Genomic DNA, 15,480 nt, shown 5'->3' with positions numbered 1-15,480 from the left:
ACACACAGGCACCCTGAGCCAAAAATAAATAAATAAATAAAGCTGGAGATAAATATATTATCAGGATTGATTCAGGGTTATAAAAGTCTCAACTGTAGCATCAAAATTATTAAAGCAGCAGTGTCCAAGAAGCATTTAAGCTTCGGGGAACAACAGGCTGACAGCAGTGCCATTGGATCTCATTATAATGCCAGTGAGCAGTCATTTACCTCATCCTTATACCTGTAGATTAATAATTATCAATACAGGGGCAGGAAATGAAACGTTTGGTATTTAATTTAATACAGTTACAAAATTTGCTGTAATCATTTAATGCTGTCATTGTCTGAAGCGATGACTTGAATGAAGTCCAAGCTTTAAACAGTGAACATCAGTTTGAACAAAGTATAATACAGAAAGAGAAAGCTATCTCATGCAGAAGAACATTGATTTATGCCACAGTACACAAAACTAATCAGCTCTGAAATTAAAACCCACTGGCGGTGTTTCAAATTGAGAAAGTCAAATGGCACAGAGCCTAAACTGAAGGAGTGGAAGATGAAGGAGCCCTTTCACTGGATTATTAAAATCCATCTCTGAGGTGGGACCAGTAACAGGCCATTAGCAACAGTTGATAAATTATCAATTCACATTTCAAACTGAGTATCAATATCTCACAGTGATTGTTGAAGGAGCACACTGACTCGCAGAAGGTTGGACCATTGATCATTTAACTTCCACTGCCCAAAGAGGCATCACAATCACCTTTTTGTATGTCAAGGACAAACAGTAATTTTGTATGATGTGCTTAGTAACATGGTGTTTACTGAGGTATGTTAGTGTCTCTGAGCTGTCAGTGATATAATGCCATGTAGAAAGCACCTTCAAACTGCATGATTGGACGGGACTAATGACTGAAATGAATGATGGCTAAGACCTGGTGTTTTTGTGTAGCAGCAACAGCAGATATGTTTTGTCTCTGAGCATAATCCAGCTAGAGATTCTTGCTGCTTCAGTGTAGCTGAGAAAACATCTAAGCAGTATATAATGTAATTATATAGAAAACTGACTTGCACTAGGACACTGTCATTCCTAATGTTATTATTAGGTTAAAAATGGAAGAGTTTCTTGAGAAAGGAAGTGTACCATATCAAATGAGACGTCTGTGCTTTATTAGTATGACAACTCAAAATTTATTCTAAAAAAGATGCAATGTGGCTGATAATTAAGCATGCTATCAGTGTTTTAGGAATCACATTGAAACATTACATAGAAAAACTGAATATAGAAAAACTGAAAAGACGTGCCCAGCCACAAGTCTCTGTTCTCCATAAAAACCATCAATCAGTCTATTTAATGTCTCAAGCACTGAATCATCTCTAATATTTTAAAATTTGTCTGATCTTTTTTCAGGTATTTATTGCTCAGTTTTTCACAAGTCCGGTAAAAGACCTGCTTATTCATCCAAATTGGATGAGGCACAAAGCTTTGAAGTTTTGAACTGCACAAACTGGCAAAAAAAGAGATGCCAGGCAATCGTGCCGACTCCGTCAGCAATCAGTCAGACTGAACACCATTTTAGTATCTCTGCCTCGTCAATCTATCGCTGTCTGTGTGGGTCTCATTTTTCTCTCACTTTTATGTCCTCTCTCACTGCCTCTCTTTGCAGAACTGGAGGGATGGAGAGTGTGAAAAAAAGCAAACTTAGACAGAGAACGTGGCTAAGTCAAGTGCCAGACCATCTGCCTGGCCACGGTCTATTCCAGACAGTGACTGTCTGAACCTTGACAACAAGGATTTGTGCTGCTTGAATACTGATCTTCTTATCATTCTTGTGATACTGCTTGGAAAGACATAGATGGATGTCATACTTAATCAAAGACGCATCAACAGAAAGAGCTAATTTCCCATAATGATAGTGATTTGCATCCACAGGTCATATTAAAAGGTGCGTTTGCTAATATTTTCCCTGAGCTATCAAATGATGAAATCCTCCATCGTCTGCCACCAGGCAAAGGTGGTGATATGCCTTTTCTAACCATTATTTTCAAACAGACACCCAAAGGCCCTGACGACAGCTACAAGTCAGACTGCCTCGGTTAACACTGACTTTTTTGTTAGAGCTTTACCAATGGGACTACCAGCTGGAGATCAAGGGTCTTGCCTGGGGATAGCTCAGTAGTGGTAATGAGAGAGGTGCAAATGTTTTTCACACTTTCCCCAACACACTGCATCAATCCAGTGATCAGGCTGCTGACCTTTTAGCCCCAGGCCTGCTTCTCTTTAGCTTTAGACCAGGACACAGGACTAAAAATGTAGTAAAATTAAAGAGGTCATACCAAAATAGGGCTTCTTTGTGATGCTACTAAGAGGGCTAAGAAATGCATATAGAAGTGCAAGGTATCATCATCAGTACACAAAGAAGATCCAATCTGTGAGAGACAGATTGGAGCGTTTCTGTCACCTCTGCCAGCTCAAAAGTGGGGGGCAGGGAAACTCCAGCTGTTCTGGTTTATTCAGGGCAGAGGAAAGACTCGTAATTGGTGTTTCTACTGAAGAAAGCGGGTTGAACCACAGCTGCGCTAATAGTCTATGGCAAGAAAGACATAAACAAAAATCAAGTCAGTGTAAGTAAATTGTGCCTGGAGATCCTGAGGGTGTATTTTTAATTGAAAAGGAGATAGTGCTCTTCATTTCCCTGCCCCAGACTCTCAAACTGTCTCACTCACAGAGGTGAGGGCCCAGACATGTAGACACGGTGGTTAAAACTACTGCCTCAGAGGCCATATGCACTTCTGGGTACCTGGGCTAATTTCTCCAATTAGTGTTAAATATAGTTTTTTTTTCAGCTTTCTGTTTTAATAGAGAAAAAAAGACCACACAAGTACACAAGTACACACGTACACACACACACACACACAGAAAGAGGGAAACATGCAGCAGTAGATGCATCCATATATAAGCCTGTTACGCCACATTTGAAATGACAGTATTCCCATATGTGGGTCAAGGTTAATGTGTTGTGAATTTGACCTATTTCAGAGGAGCCGCTCTGTTAATGACGTGACCTGGGGAAAACTAACCATAAGATGATAAAACTGATTATGTTCATTATCATTTTTTCATTGTTGAGGAAATTTCTAATAACGTTCCTATAAGAACACACCAGTCACAGGACAGTGTTTGTCTAACTTGCAGTACGTTGGATATCTTGTATATGGTCACTCATGCACATCTTTCTACTGTGTTGTATTGATGTGTTAATTACCAGCCTGTCAATTAGACTTCTACAGTGCAGTAGATCTATGTGTCCCAATTTAAACGCCAGTTATAATACACAGACCTCATTTTTCTATCCTCTGTGGAGAAGCATATTTAATTTTGGATGTTATTTCTAGTCGTGCCATCTACGCTGCTAAATCTGCTCACTTCCTGAGTCATACTTTAGCTTAATGTATTATCCGCAGTGCCCTTGTTTTTGTCTATCCCAGTTTTTTGTGAGTGTGTGTGTGCATATTACTGTTTTGGATGGATTGGAAATTAATCTTGTCAAATAGATCAGGCCTTTTATATAAGAGAACAGTGTACCCTTTCCACCTAGCTAAGAGCTAAGGCAGTCCTGTGATAAATACCACCAAGAATGTTGTACTATTGGTCTATTACTATTTGTGGTGCTGCAGACCTGCAGTATATTGTATTACAGCGACAGGCATTCTATTATATTGTTTTCTGATTTAGCTGGAGGCACTATTAACACAGATTTGTGAAAAAGTTCTTCTTTCTTTAAAGGCTAAAATACATTAGCTTATGATTTTAGAAAATATGTTTTATAAACAAAAACACATGTGATGACACAGAAACTAGTAATCTAGTTTCTTGCAGATGACATATGAAACAGAAGAACATAAGCATCTCTGGTCCATTTTTAATCACTAGTTAGCTGTGACTCCAGTGGTGCTTCATCCACAGTTTTATCAGGCAACTTATGACAAAACAATTTCTAGACTTTGACTTTCATAAGTGAAGTCTGGATTTTCAAAAGGCTCAGAATGAGGTGTCAGTTCTGAATTCTTTCATTTTTTTTCTTTAACTATAACAAAGGCCTTTCTTGAATTTTTTATTTCAGTTGTTTTACTAGGCATTCATTTTATCCATGTGTGACGTGTGTTAGTCTAATCCTGCTTCTTTCTACTTCTACTTCACAAACCATCCACATGAATAAATGACCTGGTGCATCAGCACAGACCCAGCAAAGTCCCTGAGCTGCAGTCAGCACCCACAGTGAAGAAGCAAAGGCTGAACTGCAGACACAGCTGGCCCTCAGCTGGCTAATCTGTGCACTAAACAATAACACAGATAGAGTAGGTCAACTAGAAAAAAGGTTGAGGCACTGTAACTTTCTAACTGGACTAGAAAAAGGAACATCTTTTTAAAGTGTCTTCGGATAAGCTAATTGATCTTTCACTGAATTCTGCACTAATGGGCAGTTAGTCAATATATTTTATTTCTTCAAAAAACAATGTGTTAAAAGTGTTGTGTTGAATAGTAGTCACAAATCACAAGTAACAGAGAATACTGTTCGTGTTTGACATGACTGGTGTAGGATGAATATGAATTTCAATGTCCAATAATTTCTAAAGCCTCTTTGTTTCTTGCTTCTGCTGTTGGACTGCTTGTCTTTACCCAGACAGGCAAACCCTCTGTGTTACCATAATGACAGCAATGGGAATCCAGACAGAAATTAATAACAAATTGTCCATACTGAAAGGTTTTCAACACAATACTGTCCTGCTTTCTTTCATTTTAGAGCAGCTAGTAACTTCTCTGGTGATGCGACGAGGGTGTAAACAGCAAAACGATTACTACGATCAGCTTGGACCTCGTCTTCACCCACCAGCCCACCAGAAGGGTGCATTGTTCTGCTCTCGCTGTCCGCCACCGTATTCTATTCCCTCTGCAATACACCCTAACCCGCCACTAGGAGTCACAACACAACACAACACTTTGTCAACACAACAGTGGTTAAAATTTCCACCCCACTTCCGTTCCACCTGTGCCACATGGCACCTGAGCTCTCCAAATGTCAAATGAACTCAGACCAGACTCACTTATAAACCGGAGCTGACAAATTGCTGATGGCACCAGGTTTTATCTATGGCTCAAAGCTGTCACTTGTCCTCATGTATTTACATATGATCCCCTCATCCGTTGGTTCTGCTCAGTGAACCACCAATGACTAAATATCTGTAAAATTTATTTGAACACTTTCATCATGTATGTAATTTTTGAACAGTTCTGAACAGACTGCACCACAGATGGTTATTAAATAGAGGTTCAGTATAAAGGAGTGGAAACTGTAGGCACAGTAGGAAAGGAAATGAAAAAAATAAGTAAGTACTGTGCGTGCTGCAGACTAATATCTATATTTACACTGTGATCAGTGCCCATGGGCGAAACACAGAGAATTTGACCCCAACGAACTCCAGTGTGAATGTTTGTGTGTGTGTGTGTGTGTGTGTATAAAAGAGAGACTGTGGGTGGTAGTATCATCCTCTATGGATGTGCTCTCACTCGTTTTCCCACTCCCCCACTCATTGGTCTCTTATGTTCACTCAACTCCTCAGTACTGTCTCATTCAGTGTAGACTGCAGTTCCACCTACAATTTCATATGCACCGATATAAATTCATAATCTGTATCATGCTCAAAATATTGCTTTACCAGCATATGACATCACAGTACACAATCCCTGACCACTATACCATGTGTGAGACATAAACAAATCAAAAAACATTAGGCACCACCAGCAATGATAGAACATAACCCAAATGGGAGTTGCCACTGCTTACTAATTCAAGAATTGAAAATGCAGCACAGTTACAGCTCTGCTATTGTCAGCCTCATGCCTGGGATTGTCATGTGGGATAAACTTACATAAGTAGAGTCTATGACACCACATTAAGCCTATCAAGCAGGGAACTACTGCTTCAGTGAGAAAATGGACCACCCTGATTCTCACTACAGTGGCACTGTAATGGCCACTGTAGTTAACACGCTCTGACCACTGCAGCTTCACCAGTGCAACTGCAGTGATGCAAATAAGAGTGCATTTATTTCTCATTGCCTTTGTTCAGTAAAAGCTCAGTACATTTAATGCCTGGTGATTTTACATGTGGCTGTGAAAGAGACAGACTGGTTTCTGGGATTGATTCCATTCAACTACAGTGTGTGATAAATTTGGACTAAAGGAACTTCTGAGATCTGGAGTCATATTTGCCAGATTAGCTACCAGTAGACCCAACTTGCATGAGAAAAAGGCAGGCGCTACTACTCTACATTATAAAGACTGGAACCATGTCTGTAATTTATTGTAGATGTTTACAGAAGATGGTTTGGGACCAAATGATACCATGTGCCTTCATTTTCTCTTTGAAACAAGCTTGTTTACTTGTCTGTTTCTGTGATCTTCCCAGAACTTACAAACTACTTCGGTGGACACAGCGTTGTTATAAACTCTTCCAGTTTATTAGGTGCACCAGCTAATTTTCCCCTCACAAAGGTGATACTGTTATATTTTAGAGGGGTCAATTTTAATAATCAATAACCTTTGTGATTATTTCAGATGTTGCAGTTTATAACGTATTTTATCACAGGTTTTCAGTTTGTTATATCATAAAACTGGTCAAATGTAAATTTACACAATGTGACACATTCTGTGCAGACAGGAATTAAAAGACAAAATAATGACCTTGCTGCCAAAATGCAACACAACTCAACAGCACAACAAACTACATCTTACAAAATGACTATAAAGTTGATTTCTTAATAAGTTGTCGTCTCTTCCCAATGACCAGTAATTAAATATTACAACATTCATGAAGGGAGGATTTATTGCAGGACTTGGGACTAGGGATTTAATATTTAATTGCCATTACTTACTTTTATTGAGAATTCTGATATAAACTTACAGTCAAGTTTTCTACAGCTGCTCCAAACCCTTTAGTTTGCTTCAGTGTGCCAAAGCTAAACATGATCCGACAAGACACCCTCATTGTAACACCCTGTTGTAATGACCAGAGGGGTTTCTGTTAAACAAACTACCTTACACATAATCACACACACTTGAACTGCACATTTGCCTCAGTGCACTTGTTGCCTTGTCCCTGGCTGACTAACAGGAAGCACATCCTATGTGCTGACACACACACACACACACACACACTTTCCATTGGATGTAAACCTAATCTCAGCTGGAGGGGTAAGGCGGTGCTGGTAATGGTCACTCTCTGGTGTCTTTATTTCCTCTGGAGGATGTCCTCAAATAATTTCATGATTCCTTCTATTTCAACAACATCCCAAAGGGCATTCCAAAAATGAACACTTTTATCCAACAAAAGCCGCCACAAAGCTTTCCCCTGGGCACATTTTACAATCAATTCAAGTCTGCAACTCTATGAGAGTCTGTACTGTGTGAATGCATTTGCACTGGATGAGTGATTTATACAGTGACACCAGAAAAGAAGAGTTTCCCAAATCTTTTGGAAATACACTTAAGGCCTTTCACACAAATTTGAAAAGTTTTTACAGACAGTCTCACACACGGCACAGGGTAAGGAAGCTTTCTGACAGGCAATGAGCTCATGAGATCTGAATGTCTTCCTGTGGTGAATGCTATTCTGTGGCTTTCTTACAACTATTCTTCTTTTTTCTCTCTTTTTCTCACACTTTTAGTCTCCCCCCCTCTTCACACAGACAATTTGCTCTCTCCCATGTTAATTCTTTTATCTGCTTCATTTAGGAGTGAATATAAGAAACAAAAAAGCTTCATTCTGGATTTAGTACTCTTTAACTACTAAGCTGTTGTGCATTTTTCCTGCTCTAGCAAAAGCAGGTTTTAGGTTGCTAGGTTAGCGATTTAGCTTTCAGTTTAATGTGTCCGTCTGTGTGTCGCTGCGTGTAAGACAGCGTGTGGGCCAACATCAAGTTTGACAAATGGCCATTGGTCTAAATCAGACTCAAGAAAAGGATGTAGACAGTTTGAGTGTGGATGTGCTTAGATTTGCGTTTGTACATGTGGTCGGCCTTTCTACAGCAAATGTTTATTTTCTGTTTTGATTGGACAAACACACACTATGGTGGCCCTGAGGTGCAAAACACAACAGCAAAAGGGAAAAACATATTTCCTAATTATGAAAAAAGGCAGTGACAACAATTCCTGTTTATGATTGGACAGAACCCAGTTCAATTCAGTTTTTGAAATGTTGTGTCTTTTTATTTGCTGTTGCGTTTTGCAGAATGTTGTTGTGTCTTGCACCTCAGGGCCACAGCGAAAATCACAATTAAAAAAAAGAAACAGGACAGTCCCTGAGATTTGTTACTGTTAACAGCAGAGGCTGTACCATAAACACTCTAAAAATGGCTTTCAGTCATTTCTCCAACCACATATGTGTGTCTGCCATCAGAGCAGCCTGGGCCTCCATTATAGTTGGGGTGTTTGCTTATGTATAATTGCAAACACACTTAGCACAGCTGGAATGCTACTTTGAATTATACAGAATTCACGTTAGGAGGTTAATTATAAAGTCTTGGATAGAAACATGCATGTGCGTATGTGCATGTGTGTGTGTGTGTGTGTGTTCTTGCGCTATGTGATGACTGAGTTTTACAATTAGTTATAAAATCAAGACATTTTTTCAATGGGATGACATTAGGGTTGCTCACTTTTGTACTCTGTTTGAGGGTTAAATTTGGCTTTAGGGTTAAGGATGAGACAAAGGGTTGGGTTTGGCAAATAATGGTTAGAATATGTCTCCAGAAAATGAAGGTAAGTAAATATAAAGAGCTCTGAAACATGACTGTTTCGCTGGTGAACAAAAAGGGACACTCCAAAGGCCGTTTCCCCCCAATCCTCCCCATTCTGCTCCTTCAGCGGCCCTCTGTCCTTGTCCCCCCAGCCCTGCACACTGCCCTTTCTGTGGTATCCAACCAAAAACAACTGGACCATTTAAGACGTTGCTGTGCAAATCACAGCTTTCTAATCAGGGAGGCATTCAAAAGAACAAGCAACAACGTCTTTGCCAGCAACTTGCCGTTATGCTTTATGCCACATGTGAATTGTTTGCGAAATGCAAAAACAGAGTATGAAAGAAAATTCAGTCCTTCTGGACTTTGATTGCCAGAAATCTGTTGCTGGAGGTCATTGGCACATAGAGGCCTAGGTGACCTCCGCCTTTCTTAGAGGTCACTTTCTTTCACAGAGAAATCCAACCGAGGCTATTATGCCACTTCCTTGATCCCTGTGTACTGAGAGCAAAACCAAAACGCAGACGAGTAACTCAGGGCAACAGTCAATACTAAAGCTAGCTGCTGTTGCCCCCTGTGTTGTTGGAGGAGACTAAAGTGATCTTTTATGGAAGGCTGAGTAGTTTTTCTGTATGAATTTGTTCTTTCTATTTTTACCTTATGTAAGGGAGTAGCTGCCAGCTGTTTCATTTGGCTACTTTGGGATCAGGTTCATCAGTCTTGAGCAGGGGTCTCAAACTCCAGTCCTCGAGGGTCACTGTCCTGCTTGTTTTCCAACTAGCCCTGCCCTTGCAGCTTCTGACTGGATGAACACACCTGATCCAGGTAATCTGCTGATTACCTGGTAGGGCAGGGATAGCTGGAAAACAAGCAGGACAGTGGCCCTCGAGGACTGGAGTTTGAGACCCCTGGGCTTGAGGATATCAACACACAAATTCACACAATTTAGGTCAAAGAAAGCTGATAAAAAGATTTTGCTGGTATCACAAGATCTCTGATAGTATGACTTAGCAGTAATGGGGGTTATCCACCCACTTACATATGATGTGTCTGCCAACTCACACTTGTGCCCTCCCATCCACGTCCACACAGTCATGCAAACACAAACATACAATCACAAAGCAGATGAGAACAGATATAGTAGTAATAATTTCATGTTGTGCCCTGATGTGCTGGCAGTTTTCTGCCTCCCCACTGAGAGCTGCATGCTGTATGTAGCACCATAGCATCTCGCTGAAGAAAAAACACATTCTTTTATTTTCATTTAACTATTTTTACATATAAAGGATAAATAGCCTGTAGATAAGCTACATTAACATCAAGTTTAACTGATGATAGTGTAACAAAAACTACAATAGTGGAAATATATGGAAATGAATGGCTGCTTAAAAAGGCAGGAAACCATTATTTTTTTCTAAATTTCCTAAATTTAGAAAAAAATAATGGTGGACAGTAGACAGTGTGTCAATAAACTACAATTTTAGGGGAAAAACAGCATTTGAGGCTTTGAATAAAAAAATATCAAAAAGAGGAGCCTTCAGAGTGCAAATACTAACTTCATTCATACAGAATAAATATATTTGGGGCTAGTGGACAAATATGCAAACCATGTAACTGTAATACAGGTGCAGAGTCAAGTCTTTGTCACATTATGTTTTATTAATTATAGACCAACATGCTGTAGAAAATCCAGTTATATGCAAGAAAAGGCATTATCTGTGCTTTGTGTTGTGTTTTATAACAGGCTTAAACTCAAATAGTACTTCCTCCACAGCACGGTGGCTGACATACACAGGGTTGATTATCTTTATAAACATACACTATAATAACATCATCCAGCAATTTAGTAACGCTTTACCTTCTGGTATTTTACAAATCACATTAGGATTTTCAATTTTAGGTATTAGGATATTTGGATAAACTTCAATTCTCCCAAAAAATGATGGCCAGTTGACCAAAGTGTTGGTCTTAAAAAGCTAAAGAGCTTATGGTCTCATCTCACAGAGGACTCAACTCAATGAGGCCATGTTTAAAGCAAAGGCCATGGATTTAAACAGGCAATGACCTATTTTCTCTGTCAGCTTTTTTGTGTGACGAGTGAATGATAGTTTCTTGTTTCAAAGTTTAAACTGTATATGACAACATTAGACCATTCCCATTTATGTCTGTTTCTGGTTGACAGTTATTTTAATACACACTGATTTGTGTCTGCTTTGGAAAAATCCATGCATTTGATGATTTATTGGGCATTAACATGGGTATTTACAATTTGCAGCTATTTTTGGTTTTCATTAAATGTTCTGATATTTTTTAACAGAGATTATTTAGGTTCACTTTTCATATCAGCAAGCGACTACATGTGCTATGCGTCATATACATGCTGAGACACTGTAAAGTTTGAGGTCCAAATTCAGTGAAGTGTTACCAAGACTACAGTAGCATCGCTTAAAAACTGTGCGATGTAGCAGCTCAAGCTCTTAACATTCAATATACACTGTGTTTTGTAATGCAATTTTGTCATCAAGGTAAACACTTAATGAGTTGTTCAGACAAAAGTTTAATTATTAAAATCAGAATATAGAATCTTTACCTAGATTGTTGTTTGACAAACTGCCTATTGTACCTCTGAGTTTTGATTAAATAGGTATACAAACATGGAAATGACTCTGAGAAGGTCCTATAAATGCTTGTGGGTAATTTTTATAGTAGTTTAATTTATGTTAATGCTTGTAAGCAAACACCAAGTGAAGAGGGGATGATGCCATTGTCATGCTTGTTCTACAATACATGTGTAAGTATCTGTGCCCCTGTTGCAAATCGGTGTACATTTATACAGTAGTAGTAAAAGGTCAATAGAGACAACTGAAATCTGGGTCTGATGCTATGTAGGTATTGCAGTGAGTACCTCTCTGGACTATTGTCGGTCTGTGTCACGTGCTGGGTGGTACCAGGCTGTTTAGCCTCATCAGCAGAGAAGCTCTTGTCCTGTATCCTTCCCAAGGTGACTTCTCTGCTGTTGGCAGGCAGAGCAATGAAAACAGCTCCCTTGACTCTCTCTCTCTCTGCTTCTCCCACACAGCCATCATCTTTTTGATACCACTGTATAATGTGCTTTCATACCTTTTTTTTTTTTTTTTTTTTACTGAGATGCCAAAGCACATTTTGGTCTTTTTTCCTTCCTTCCTCCGCACCTCATTTTCGTAATTGCAGGTAGGGATCAAAATGCAAGCAGAGACAAAAAAAATAATGGGTGTATTCATTAAAATGCCTCTGGCCTTGTCTACAGTCAGATTTGGGCTTTGGTTCAGTGCCAACGGATAAGTACCTGGCCTTTTCCTCTTTCAGTTCTCATAGTAGAGAATATCCACCTACACAGCAGCACACACCTCCTGCGCAGTGTCTCTCACTCAAAGGCAGAAAAACTGGACTTTGAGAGCAAATGTCTGTAAATTTATGTTGTTTTGTGTTAGAGACTGCCAGCCAGAAACACAGGCTATGCCAACAGAGGTTCTGTGGGGAACGTACAGGTGTGTGACCATGAGTGTGAGTATATAGGACATTGTTCTTGCGTCTACAGTAGGTCACCTATTTTTGGACATTTTAACTCTCTACATGAGAGTAGGTGTGCTAATTTCCTCTGTCTCTCTGGCCGTCTCTCATCCTATTTGTCTATCTCTGTTAATTGATTAAGAGGATTTAACTGGCTGCTACAGCTGCTACACAGAGTGCAACCACAATACACACATGGGTGCACATAAACACCAGGCCAAGTGGGCTGACACGTCTACTTTAAGGTCAACTTGTGACTGCTAATACACACACACCTAAACATAAACACACTTCTTGATGTGACTTGTACTGACTGAAGACTGTACTACCTTATAACTATTTCCAAAAATCTTACCATAATCTTATATGGCTCCAGTACATGTCTAACCCCAACACTTACCCTAACATTAACGTAACCCATTAACTAAAAACCAAGCCTTTAGCCTAAAATTTAGTGGTTTGCCTTGCGGTACCCTGCTTTTTATCCAATAACAGGGCCTGAGACCTCATAATGTTGACTGTGAGAACATTTTTACATTTACACAGTAAATTAATCAGAAGGCACTCTATGACTGAAGCACTTTGACACTGCTGATTAATCTGTATTAAAACTAAGTTATGTTTTCATGTGAAGTACTAATGTACTGTAAACCAGACTTTAAATACTGTAATGGTAGTCCTTCTGTTAATTAGTAGTATTAATCACTATTTGTCATAGCCACAGTAGGGCTTGAGAAAATATACTTTACTCTTTGCAGCTGCGTTTTTGTAGCTCTTACATGGATAAAAAAATGTTAAAAAAAACTTCCTCTTATCCAGAATGAATTGTTGCCAGCATGCAAAACATAGATTAGATGACATAATCTCATAATTTGAGCTTGGTCTAATGACCAGACTACCTTTCTAATGTGAACACAATCACAGAAACAGACATTAGCACACATCCTCAGACAGCAGCATCCTGACAACCTGGCTCTACCCAGCAACTCCAACACTGCTCAAAAACTCATCTTCACTCTTCCTCAGACAAAACACACACATGTTAAAATAATGCCTTAACTAACCCCCAGCCCAAATCACCGGTGACATCCTGAAAGTTGTTCGCCATCCAGAGTGATCCTACCTTTGTGACAGTCATGCAGAAACAGTGGGTGAGGAGCAGGCCAGTGTCCTCTTCCAGCAGAGAGCAACGCCGCAGGAGTGGCAGAGTGATGAGGAGGAGAGAAGGGCAGCTCTGCTGAATATGCAGAGAGAGAGAGAGAGAGAGAGAGAGAGAGAGAGAGCGGGAGAGGAGGGGACAGACAGGTTAGTGTGTCTCGCTCACTAAGTACAGAAGGGCTGATTGCTGCTGCAATGAAGTAATGGCTGGCAGTCGGTGTGCAGTTGGTTACTACAACAGGGAAAAGCTCCCCGCTAGGATACACCCCTGCCTCCTCCCTCACCAACTGCTCACACGCAAATACATACACAGAGTCAGGCTGCCCTGCCCTCTCTCACTCTCTGTCTCTCACAATATAATTAGTGATGGGCTAATAGAGCCTATTGATGAGCAGTCAGGAAGGGCTGCAGGAGGAGGGAGCAGTGCTGCCTGGGACAGGCGAAGAGAAGACTGCAGATACAGAGAGAAGGAGGGAGGGAGTTGGATGTTGTGTCGCAGTCTGCTACACAGGCAAGGAGCTAGCTGCACGTCATCTGGTTTGAATAAATGTGTGTGTGAGTAACACAAGCATCGATAGGAGGAGAACATTTTTTGAAGTTGAAAAACAGTACTTTGCAGGACACTGATAATGTTTATCTTGTTATTGTTCACTCAATCCCTACATGTATCCTTAAATATCACCAAACACTGAATCAAATTATTATATGTTATAATTTGATCAAATTGTGCTTCGAGTTTTGCTTCCAGTGTAACTGAAATAAAAGACAACACAAATTTCTAACAACTTTTGTAATGGTAATAAAGTTACCTTAGTTTAACTTACTTCTCTTAAAACTAACAAGATTGATTTATTTTTTAGTATTAAAATTTTCTGTTTTAATCATATGAGTTTTATCTCAGTGCAGCACAATTAACTGCAATGAAAATCAGTTTGATTCAATGTTGCATGTCCTTTCCATAATGTGATATGTATCTCTATCAGGAAATATTCTTATTGCCCGGATACTGATTTCAACCCTATAGATACCCCAGATCTGATGCTAATGCTAACTGTTATTGTGTATTTGCCTTCTAATCCCAAATTCAAACACTGTTCTCAGTCTTCAGTCTAGATGAATCGAAATGAAGGTGAATGGCTATGATATACTGCATTTTTGGCATGTTTTCTTGTCCTTGTAAGTTCACGAGTGTAGTAGCACAAAGGCACCCACCTGCATTTACAGAGTAACACGTCTTTGTCGTACTAATTGTTGAAACAGAGGGATGCTAGAAACAGGCCAAGATTCCAACTCAGTTACCATGGCTTAACGTCCCATAGTTATCTGAACTTTTCTCTGATGGCTGCAGTCCACAATACTGCCTTTGTTTTGTGCATCTCCATGTACGTGTGTGTGTGTGTGTGTGTGTGTGTGTGTGTGTGTGTGTGTGTGTGTGCATGTGTGTGTATACAGTTAAGCGCCTGTACATGCTGGAGTAAAGGTCACTAAGACAGATAAAGACAGGATAAGTTCATACCTGAATTCCCCTTTGGGGATGAATAAAGTTTATCTTATCTTACTGAGTGACATGACAGAAATTATTCATTACAGGCAGTTCATTATAATTTTCCACACTCACACATATCAGCAGTCACTTTGCTTCCCAATTTCAGTCTTTAGGAGTGTTGTCTGACGCCTCATGCTCAGTATTTCCTGCAGAGAACAAAAGTATTTCCTGTGTCTGTGTGCATGTTAGGGATCGGGGAGAGGGGCTTCAAAGTCTACATGAGAAAAGATCTACAGTGCGACACAGTTACACACGGTTAGGACAAAGCAGAACATTATTAAGCTTGTTATATTGCTAATGTTAAATGTTAATTTTATAGGTCCTACTGTATTATAAGAAACAACACAAAAAAAATCTTCACTCATTATAATGTTGCATGAGTGATGAATGTTTTTGTCTGCTAAAATAAATAAATTACCAAGTTTAGAATTGCTTTCTTATTAAAAG

General features: G+C 39.6%; 1 protein-coding gene across 1 annotated transcript in view; it reads right to left on the bottom strand.

The window, feature by feature from the left end:
- Positions 1–15,179, bottom strand: part of coro2ba (coronin, actin binding protein, 2Ba) — a 34,701-nt gene extending 19,522 nt beyond the window's left edge. Inside the window, exons 1-2 of the mRNA XM_026319836.1 lie at positions 15,106–15,179; positions 13,453–13,566 (exon numbers count right to left, since the gene is read on the bottom strand). Coding sequence (XP_026175621.1) covers positions 13,453–13,467 — 15 coding nt within the window. The 5' untranslated portion in view covers positions 13,468–13,566; positions 15,106–15,179. The remainder of the gene's footprint in view (positions 1–13,452; positions 13,567–15,105) is intronic.
- Positions 15,180–15,480: the final 301 nt, after the last annotated feature.

This window comes from Mastacembelus armatus, chromosome 3 (assembly GCF_900324485.2).
Source record: "Mastacembelus armatus chromosome 3, fMasArm1.2, whole genome shotgun sequence".
In the NCBI taxonomy this organism is placed as follows: Eukaryota; Metazoa; Chordata; class Actinopteri; order Synbranchiformes; family Mastacembelidae; genus Mastacembelus; species Mastacembelus armatus.
This window is presented reverse-complemented; position numbering and strand designations above follow the sequence as displayed.